This window comes from Sander lucioperca, chromosome 15 (assembly GCF_008315115.2).
Source record: "Sander lucioperca isolate FBNREF2018 chromosome 15, SLUC_FBN_1.2, whole genome shotgun sequence".
NCBI classification, from domain to species: domain Eukaryota; kingdom Metazoa; phylum Chordata; class Actinopteri; order Perciformes; family Percidae; genus Sander; species Sander lucioperca.
Genome location: NC_050187.1, coordinates 8,962,457 through 8,973,557, shown reverse-complemented (window position 1 = coordinate 8,973,557; position 11,101 = coordinate 8,962,457). Strand labels below are relative to the sequence as shown.

Sequence of the window (11,101 nt, the reverse complement as noted above, 5' to 3'; positions counted from 1 at the left end):
CAGCACATTTACACTGTTATACAAGCTGTACACTTAATACTTTACATTGTAGCAAAGTGTAATTTCTTCAGTGTTGTCCCATTAAAAGATATGAAATATTTATTAAAATGTGAGGTGTACTCACTTTTGTGAGATACTGTACATGATGCCTGACAATGGTTGATAGTACTCCTTAAATCTCCCTGCGTAATTTCAGTGTTACAGTGGCCAAGTCACAAATACACAAAATATAATATTTAAATTTAATACAAATTCTTAAACTTCTGGTTTTGCTCCAGCATTATGCAACTACTGTATGAAGTAAAACTGTTTTCTCAAAAAACGACCCCTGTAGTGGGAAATGTCACAGAATAATCTCACCCCAAACTAAATTGAAAAGGTTGTTGGCACTGGTTAAACTATTCTATCATTTAGGTCTCATTTTTAAATAAGACGAGTAGACACTGTAGTGACTGTCACTCGTATAGCACGGCGGTATATTTGTTATAATACTATAATACTCAAACTCCTAAAAAAGCGGTCATCTGCCTAGCAATGCGGCGCTTGCCTTGTGGGAAATGTAGTTGGATAGCCACCCCCAATGTTCTTTCAACATTTTGGTGACGTTTGTGCAACGTGATATCGTCCGCTGGTTTTTATATCAACTTCCGCTTTTTCTCTGTAGTGATAGAGCAAAGAAACGTTACCAAACGTTTTATAAAGGATTTCGGAAACGTTTCATCGGCTCACAAACGTAAATGGAGCACGGTAATGGGGATAACCCCGACTGGTCGATACAACGACGAGTGGAGGGTTTTGTAAACAAACACATGGCAGACATTGCTCGAGAAACCCTCCAGCAGAGACTGACTGCCGTGTCAGATGAGATGCACAGTCTGGCCGAACATGTTTCCAGACGCTCAGGGGAAGAGTTCAAAGACGACCCGCGGCAAGGTGACGTGAGCTTCGGTGTACAGCCGCCACTCTGCTCCGCCTGTAGCTCCGGAGCCGCAGACAAGTTACTTTCTGCCCCATCCACAGGTAGACTGTTAGTTGCGAACCATTTATTTCACTCCACAGCAAAATCTGGATCTAAATGGTCTGTCAGGAAGTAGGACAATAAAGTCAACGTTAGCCATTAAACTTAACCCTATTTAGGATGTTAAGTGAATTTTCCGCGATACCTCAAAAATGCACGTCAAGTGAACATTATTGTGTCGCATTGTATAATTTCTATTATCAAAATAGTATTTCTATGTACATGTACTGCTGTTTTCACTGTATGCCACTGTCTGATAATCATATATCATCATATTTTAGTACAATTTATTGTTAATCTAGAATTTCAAATCCCTTTACTATCATTATTATTCACTAGTTATTGGATTCATTTTATTTATGGTATTATTGTTTTTTTTTAGTTAGTAGGCTAAAGTATCGAGGAATATGTAAAAATTTGGACAGCAGTTTTTGGAATATATTATTAAAGCATTCAAAAGCACAATGTAAAACATTTAAATGTTCACCTCTTTAAATTAAATTTTAAAAATCAAATGCTATAGACAGAAGTTCTCAAGCTGTGACAGAATATGAGACGATTTTGATTGAGATCATTTAATAATAATAATAATAATAATAATAATACATTTTATTTATATAGCGCTTTTCATGGTACTCAAAGACACTTTACAGTAAAAACCAGCACATATATCACATTAAAAACAGATAAGCAATAAAACCAATACATAAAACAAGCATATGGCATTTAGACTAAACAACTGTGAGCCGTAATATCTCTTGAGATTTTTGGCCATGATTATAAACAATAATGTTGGATTATGGCCCAGTCCTAGCTTTGAGAAGCAAGGTCAATGTATCAATTTATATAATCCATATTATAAATGTATGTGTATGTACTTAAGACAGCAGTCAGGAAGGAAGGTATATAGCTAACGTTAAACCCTAACTTGAATCAATAGTTAACTACTCAACTATATTGTCCCCAAGAGGAAATTGGGGTGCAGCGAGGCATACAAGACAATTAGACACACAGCACAACAAAAGACAACAGAAGAGGGAGATCCAAAAAAAGTGGGGCACTGAATAATAAGCACACGGAATACAACCATACATTCACGTCATTTAAAATAAAATATGTAAAGTCCTACGTTCCATAGTTAAAGTGCCAGGTTTTCCATCATAAAGTGCTAGTGCAAAACTTCAGATAAAAAAATAAAATTCAGATAAAAAAAAATCATCAATCTCTAATAACATCTGAGCAGCAAGTGCCATCACAAATAAAACTACAGACAATCACTACAAATTTAAACCACTACAATCAATAATAAGACTAAACGGACCCTAATGCCCTAAACAAACACTAAGAAATACCATGGGAGATAAGAATCCAACCAATAAATACAGTAGCTTAGCAAACAGAACTGCCTTTTCTGCATTATCATGACCATCAACATCATTATTATCAACATCAGGATCCAAGCCTACCATCACCACCAACCTACAGCCCTGTAGTTATACAACTGGTAGCCTATAAATCACATAATAAAGCAACAGTTATATTATAACAATACCAAATGAAGGGTTAAGAAAGGTAACTAAGAGATGTTGGGAGAATCCATCTCTCCTGATCTTTCTTCTAATGGCTTTGATCACTTTATAATAGGGCTGGGACGATATGCTTTTGTCCCGATTTGATTCTTTCACGATACATGGGTGCGATTCGATCTTTATTGCGATTTTCATTTATTGCAATTCTAGAAGTATTGCGATTATTTACTATTAAGTATTGCAAAAAAAATGAAAAATACACTTCTACAAACAATATCTCGTGAGACATTTCTAAAAACTAATTGTTTTCTAAAAAGAATGCACATCACATTCATTTGTAAAGAAGTACATAACATGTATTTTCTGCATTTTCTGCGTTCAGTCTGTTTTGCTGGTTATCCACATTCATATCTAGACGAAACAAATGATATTTTTTAACTACAAAAAGCCTGAAAGTCGGAAGTTAGGATGGAAGTACAAAGAGTTGTTGCTATGGAGATGATACACGTCTTATCTCGTTGGCTTGGTGTGAACTGGCAGGTTTTAGAACGCTGCAGATCGAAGTAGTTGCAAGTTTTAATTCGTCACAAATCTTTGGTCTGAACTGGGCTTAACATGTACAGTAAATATCACTTGCCAGACTAGCCAGATGTAGTTATCTAACTTACACCATACCCTTATCCCATCCTGTCACATTCAACTCCTCTCCAACTCTTCCTCTCTAGAGACGGCTGCTCAGCGGAAGATCATCTGCCTACTGGTGGAGATCCAAGAGGAGCAGCAGCGGCAGTGGGCAGTGCTGAGGGATCTTCAGGCCCGCCTGCAGGGTCCAGCCGGCTATGAGGTAGAGGATGTTGAGGCCCTGGACATGGATCTCCCCCTGAGGACCCTGGAGCAGCTGGATGACATGGAGAGGCAGTTGGATGACGCAGGAATACAGAAGAGAATGGTAGTTAAAACAGCGCTGTTTACGTGTGATGTAGGGGTGTAACCGTACACAGAAGTAGGGCTGGAAGATATGGAGACAATCAGATATCACAACGTTATTGAACAAATACATCAATGTCGATATTGCGGCGATGTTGTAGAGTTGACTATTGGTGCTTTCACAAAATATTAATGCATAATAAAACAGCTAGAACAGTCTGGTAAGTTCAGAAAATGACATCACTTTACTGTAATGCAGCATATAAAACCAGGAAAATACACTTGTATACGTTATATTACGATGTTACGATATCCAAAATCTAAGATGATATCTAGTCTCATTCACAATATTGATATAATATCGATATATTGCCCAGCCCTACACAGGAGTCTGTAAAAGGTTCTGTATCACACGCTTCTGTATCACACTGTACGAACACTGAATGCAACAGGTTACAATAGGCTGTAAAACTAGCACAACAAGCATCTCTTATGCTGGGAAATTGACAATACAGATCAAATAGAAAAAATAAAACTTGTGCACAGGGAGGAGTGCTACAATTACTTCCACCTTGGCTATATGCCAATTGCATCAGTTATTGTTTTTTTTTGCGTTAGCTTCTAAAGGCTGCTTGCAAGCAGCGGGGATAAGGAGTTGGGCTCCGGTTTGGCACATCTGGGCTAGAGCTGCAAAGATTATTTGTTTAGTTGTCAACTAATAAATTAATCTGCAACTATTTTGATAACCCGATTCATCGGTTTGGGTCATTTTGAATGAAAATTCTTAAAGCTTCTTAAATATGAATATTTTGTAGTTTCTTTACTCGTCTGTGACAGTAAACTGAATATCTTTGAGTTGGGGACAAAACAAGACATTTGAGGACTTCATCTTGGGCTTTGGGAAACACTGGTTGGCTTTTTTCACCATTTCCCCTCGTGGTGCCAGGTGCGCAGTAGCATTATGTAGGCTACATATATAGCAATCCCAAATATGGTTATGTGTGACATTATAATCTAATAATGCTTAAAATGTATTATTGCGAAACATTTTGGGTGCACCTAAATTATGTGCTGGTGTACCTAAATGAAAATTCAGCGCACCAGTGCAACCAATGTCAAAAGTTAGTCTGGAGCCCTGCACTAAAACCTTTTTTAGATTTTTGTTTTTTTAACTGTCATGATTTGCCAGGAAAAGTAAGGTTTGGACCCAAATGCAAAGTGCGCAGGCAAGGGTAGGTTGAGCAGAGGATTTATTAAACAAAAGCAAGGTTCATACCAACAAAGGAAGTCCAGAATGCAGCTGGCAAAACTAATTCCAAAATGTGAAAAAAAACAAATGAACAGGAAATCCAAACGCAGAGATAACAGGGTAGAATCCAAAGCAGAATACACCAACAGTACACGCCGAAACAGAAGAAAGAAGAAATTGTTGTGGGAGAAAATTGCTGCTCGAGTCAATGCATAAGCATTGACAATGCATTAATTTCATATAATCACAGTTAACTTATAATATTACTGGTGAAAACTGGAATTGTATTACACCTATAATTTAATTTGGGTGCAATCCTGCGGGAGAAAAAGTAAGCTACTATATCCCATTCTGAGGCTGCAGCACCATGATCAGAAGAACAGAAATATAATTTATAATCATTTATTTCTTTTTAATGGCTCTCACTGGTTTGTGTCCAGGGAACAACTACAAAAAACGTTTCAGAGCGAGTCACACTTTTCTGACGGCTACAGTGGCTTACTATTACAGTAGCCTATGATCCGCATCACCAATAAAGATAAATGCCGTTTGCAAAAAACGTAATGCGACACAAATAATCTGGGATGTTAAAGCATGTCCACGATGGTTGATGTTAGTGATATGAGGACGGATAAAGTATCTACATAGGCCTATCTAATGGACTGTGAAAAAAATACCTCTCAAATCAGTTATGTGGAAATGAAAATACATTTAGTCGGGACTCAATATCATCTCCCGACGTAACTCTGTGAATTAATACAGCTTTTTCAACGACGGGATCGTCTACAAAAGGACATGTTTGAGAAAAAAACGTTTTATAATCTGCCTAACATAAACCAATAATTTTTTTTATTCATGCAGATAACAAACTGCATTAAAATGCGCCTGATAACAGACTGAATGAATGAATGAGGAAATGAGAGAGAAGAAACCTCGAGTTTGTCTCAGTCTCCTCCCTCTGACACTGTGTCAGAGGGAGGAGACTGAGAGAAACTCAAGGTTTCTTTAAGAAAACCTGCTCCCGACCAGGTTAGGTTCACAGACTCAGTTACCATAGTAACTGACTCTGAGGCGAAGTTACCTCTCTTTCTGAAACGGAAAACCCAGAGTTTCCCTCATCTCAGGGTTAACAAACTCAGAGTTTTCACTAAACCTGCTTTCTGAAACGGACCCCAGACAAGGGAAACACAAAGACTAAATACACAGGATAACAAGGACTAACAAGGGACAGGTGACACAACAGGTGGAACACATCAGGGCGGGGCATGACAATCAGACAAGGCGGGAAAACACAGGAAGCAAGACAAGACAGAAAACAGACTATCAAAATCAAACAGGAAACAGAACATACAGACACACAGGAAAACAAGACAGAAACTACAGCTAGACAAGACAAGGGAGGAAACACGGGCTACAACAGAAAACAGAACTAATACACAACAAAAACAGGAAACAAGAACAGAACCTCAAAACCAACAGAAACTCAAAACCATGACATTAACTTGTTAAAGTTACCTACTGCAGCTTTAAGGCTCCTAGTCCCTTGAGTTGTTTGCTGTGTGAATGCTTAGTGTGTGCTGTGAAACTGTTGTTGATGCCTTGTCTAAATTCAAGGTGTCTTACCTGTCCCGGATGGGCGGGGCTACGGTTGAAGATGCAGTGAGACGCCTTATGCAGGCTGTGCTTTCATTCGCTGTGGGTTCTGAGCTTAACTGGGTGGGCCGCGGACAGAAGAGAAGCTTCAGGAACACTCGCCTCCAAGGGGTCCTCTTCTGTAAGTACACATGCTGCTCTAATCTACTAAATCTAAGATAAGATCAACTTTATTGTGATCCCACACAGGGAGAAAGAAGTGTCACAGTAGCAAAAGCAATGTTTTCCCTTGGTTTGTGGAAGACTTGGGTGCGCATATTTGACGGGGGGTTTATGGGGATTTGATGTCTTTCAATTTAAAAAAGAAATGCAATTTGACATAATTTTGGACCGTTATTGTTATCTGTGTCTAAAACATTGGAAAAGCTAGAGCAGACAAATAAATAAATAACACTCAAACAACTTCAGGACAAAACTTGCTAAAGAAGTGTAACTACAATCATTAGATCTGAGACTTTAGTCTTTTAGTTAGTTTGATGCTTTTTTTTTGCAGTTTTTGGCGCTTTTTGGGCACTTTTTGGGCCGCATTTTACATTCATTCAGCTAAGTTGCTGCCAAAAACGGCTCGGGTGGTGCACCTAAACCTTATAATGGCGGGGAAAACCCTGAAAAGAAGACATTAGCTTTGTGACACAGCCACTGCTTCTGATGAATGTTTTGATAAGCTGAGCGAGCCAAACTCCACCATAGTTACCTAGTTTACCTGTTACTCTCGTTTCCTTCTTCCAACACAGTGGTAAAAAACACTAGGAGCAATTGCCAGGAGTTTAACTGCATGCCAAATTAATCAGAGCACACAAGGCACACTTGCCTCCTGAGTTACCGTATGACCGGTCACTGACAAGCATTTAAAAGGCTACTTTTTTTAAACAGAGTCTGACGCAGTCACTCCACATAATGGCCCTGACACACCAACACGATAATCGGACGTCAGACAGTCTGGCGAGGTCAGTGAATCGAGTCCGTTCCGTGTGTTCCGTGCCGTCGTCCGTCGGAGGAGCTGTCGGCCTTCATTTTGGCCGACCTGACTTGCTGGGTCGGAGGGCGGGCAGTCAGACTCACGTGACGCGTTGTCATTTCCGGTTTTCATTTTTTGTATTATGTTTCGCGCAGAACGTACGCCCAAGACGGCGTCGCTTCAGTGTGTTCGAAGGCACTTTTTGGACCTCAGGGAGCAGACTGATCAGTCCGACTGCCTTTTCTGCCGACGGTCAGCTGTCGGGTTAGTGTGTCAGGGGCTTAAAACACACCGGGGCTACCTTCACTCCAGCTAACTTCACGGAGAAAAATGAGGGCAAAACGGCATCACTGATCTGTTTTAACCAAATATTCTCCGTCTAGCTCAGCAGAAAACACCGGATCTGCAACATGTTACCGTATCGTTCACTACCGAGCATGACATTAAACTCACCACAGACACTTTCCTCGTTCATGGACGCACAGTGGTGCGCTGCTCAGAATGAATAGGGGGAATGCTGGAATGGATATTTGGCATTATGAATGAAACTGCCAATAAGATTAATTTACTTACCAATGGAAGGTGCCTGACCGCCGTTCCCGATCGTGCCGTCCCACTTACAAGGTGCTGTGCAGTGCAACATTATGTAAAAAATACACAGTTAAAATGGAAGGCAACAATATAAAAAGCAAACGAAAACGTAATAATAATAACTACAACATAAAAGGCAAACAGAACAAAATAAAAGGCAAACACCTTATGCAGTATATTTGCCCTCCGTGCCCCCCCTGCAACTCTCCCATGGCCCCCTGGGGAGGCGCACCTCACAGTTTGAAACCTCTACACCAGGGGTGTCAAACTCAGTTTCACTAAGGGCCACACTAAAAAATGAAAATCACATCAAGGGCCAGACATGTTTAGTTTATTGACATGCTTTTATTTAATTGAAAAAGTAAAATATCTTTGACTGTATTATTGCATGTCTCATATAGCTTTCTCACTTACAGTTTGGCTAGTCTCGCTTTGCCAGACCCTCCTCCAAAGCACACTAAAGGAGGGTCTGGCTACTCCACATAGCATTTGGGGATGGGAGGAAAACGTGTTCTGGTTTAATGGCATTTCTTTAAACCAGTCAGAATCATTATTGGCGGTGCTAAACTCCGCAAACCGCAAAATAGCCGTGCGAGAGAAAACTCTGATTGGACAGATAGTGTAGCTAGTTGGATTTACCCTGCAGAGATCTGAGGAGCAGTTAACAATAGTCCTCTATAAATCCACTGAATTTAAAATTCCAACACAAAGAAAGCGTAAGGAAACAGAAAATTCATGCATCTGGCAGAATTTCCTGCAGCACCGGAGCAATCCCGAAGTGGAAGGCAAAGGATATAGACTACAGTTTGGCCAACATAAAACCCTAAAAAAGTTAGAAAAAAAAGTTCCTTAGCCATCATAGCCTCTTTCCGACCAAGTAGTTACAGGAATGTAGTTATAGGAACAGTCCACTTCTAAACAGTTCTACTAACTACTCTTCCCCCAAAACCGGTTTTTCCATTTGCATTCACGCTGGCCAAGTGGCCATAGGAACTGACCTTTTGTTATTATAGCACAGCCATCTAACCACCACTATGCGGAAAAGGGAAAAGACCTGAAGTAGGAGCTGAAAGAGTTACAGGAACTGCGGCCAGAGGAACTTAATAATCCCCAAATTGGTCCAGTCGGAACAGGAGAAAAAAAGGGTTCTAGGAACGTTATGTTCTAGGAACTGCAAAAATCCCTCTGGTCAGAAAGCGGCTGTAGAATTTAGCAAATAAAGCAAAACAAAGAGTACATTTTTAAAAGCAGGCTACCACACAGCCAACAACACAGCAACCTGAATATGCAAACCCTCTGGTTCTGTTGGAATTTCTGAGTCTCAAAGTCTGCAAATTCTGCAGTTTGAAAAACAGTTTCCGATTTATTGTGAACCTAAATTGATATGGGGGCCGAATCAAAATTTGTGAGCTGCCAGATTTGGCCACCGGGTCTTAAGTTTGACACATGTGCTCTACACTGTTTGATTAACCTCTTGTGTCGCTGACATTGTTGGGCAAGTTACTTCCAAAATGTAATACATTATAGATTCCTAGTTAATGTCATTTGAGATTAATTAGTTATATTACAATATTACTGTCTCTGAATTGTAATGCTTTACACTACTTTTGCATTACTTTTTAGTTTTTAGTACCAAAATAACAGCGGAAGTTTGACTTGGCAGGTAGCTTGTGAATTTCACCACCAGATCAATAAAGTCTCCTCTTTATCCACTTTAATACATCATAGATTATTCACAATATTTTGTATAATTAATATGAATATGCAAAGTAACTAAAGATATACAAATAGAGAAGTAAAATGTACAATAGGCAAGTGGGAGAAAATGAAAATACTCAATTAAAAGTACCTTAGTTGTATTGAAGTACAGCATAGTTACTTTCCATGGCTGACAAAATGCAGTGATATTTACGTTTATGTGTAGCAAGGCTAAACATTAATTCCCGACCTGTTTCTATCTGTCAGCAGCTCGGACTGCTGTCTGCGCTGACGTACCGTCACCTGTTGGGACACAGACGTTGTCCGTACCGTCTCTGGTTCTGGCTCTGACCACGGGAACAGTGACGGGACAGCTCGCTTTAACGCAGCGTAATAACTCCTGAAAATAATGTCCATCTCGCAAATGTATCCGTCTCTGCAGTCATCTCAACCATCAAATACAGCGACAGGAAATAACACTCACAGCTTTTTTTTCCTGTGAAGAAATGTTTCGCGGTGTTGGTGAATTCTTAAAAAAACAAACGCCACTAAATGTTGCGTTAAAATGCATTGTAACTCGCGTTACTGATATTGTAACGGCTATAATGTTACCGAAATTGTATTAGTAATGTGTTATATTACTGCGTTACAGCAAAAAGGAATACATTACTGTTGTCGCGTTACTTTTGCAACATGTAACTCCCAACGCTGGTCGCTGACTCCTGGAAGAAGTTCCACTTGCAACACTATGACACTTTGAGTCATGCGTAAATGAGACTTTCTTTCAGGTTTTAACTGCCATTATCATATTGTTTGGCTCATGCTAACTGATTAGAGTTGTTTTGTTATTAAATAAGTGGTTTGGTTTGGATTGCAGGTTCTTAATCTGTATCTGAAAGAAAACATGTACAAAAGAACATGTTATTAAGGATGGTAAATAAATAATGGTGAGCTGTACAAAGGATAATCCCTAGCTTCTCCTCTTTTAGGCGCTCTGAAACGAACACCGGTGGGTAAGGAGGCCACACATCACCAGTACGCTGACGTGGTGAAGAAATGGCTGCGGTTTGCTCCGTTCAGACAGGGAGGGACCGGCCGTCGCTGCTACAAAGCTCCTGTGGAGTTTCCAGATTCCGAGGAAACTGAGAGTTTTAACCAGAGCTGCACACACTGACACTTATGGTATCCCAAGATACCTAAACATGATGGTTTCCATTCTGGGACAAGATATCCACATGTAAAAAATAAAACACACATGCATGAAATTATTTCTGTTATGATAGCAATAGAATTATTATGTCTTAAAGACATCTGCACACTGTACACTTTTGTATTTTTCCTTTTCCTGCTAAAAGTGCAAATGTCCTTTTAAAGATGCGAATGAGAAGACATTTTCTTCATTTCAGTGAGCTGTGTTAGAGAAGAAAAATGGAGAAGAAAAAAAAACATTTGAATGCATCTTTCTTTTAAAAAATATC

The 11,101-nt window shown here is 39.6% G+C and overlaps 1 protein-coding gene across 1 annotated transcript; it reads left to right on the top strand.

The window, feature by feature from the left end:
* Positions 1-589: 589 nt before the first annotated feature.
* On the top strand, positions 590-10,877 carry si:dkey-187a12.4. The gene is made up of 4 exons (XM_031296898.2): positions 590-1,020; positions 3,273-3,496; positions 6,338-6,497; positions 10,613-10,877. The coding sequence occupies exons 1-4, from the start codon at positions 738-740 to the stop codon at positions 10,795-10,797; spliced, it is 852 nt and encodes a 283-aa protein (XP_031152758.1). The 5' UTR covers positions 590-737; the 3' UTR covers positions 10,798-10,877.
* The last annotated feature ends 224 nt before the right edge of the window (positions 10,878-11,101 follow it).

Excerpts from the sequence above, each read along its gene's own strand:
- si:dkey-187a12.4 (XM_031296898.2), top strand. The coding sequence starts at position 738 with ATGGAGCACGGTAATGGGGATAACCCCGACTGGTCGATACAACGACGA. Across the intron at positions 3,497-6,337 it reads CAGGAATACAGAAGAGAATG|GTGTCTTACCTGTCCCGGAT; the intron begins GTAGTTAAAACA and ends TCTAAATTCAAG. Across the intron at positions 6,498-10,612 it reads CCTCCAAGGGGTCCTCTTCT|GCGCTCTGAAACGAACACCG; the intron begins GTAAGTACACAT and ends CTCCTCTTTTAG.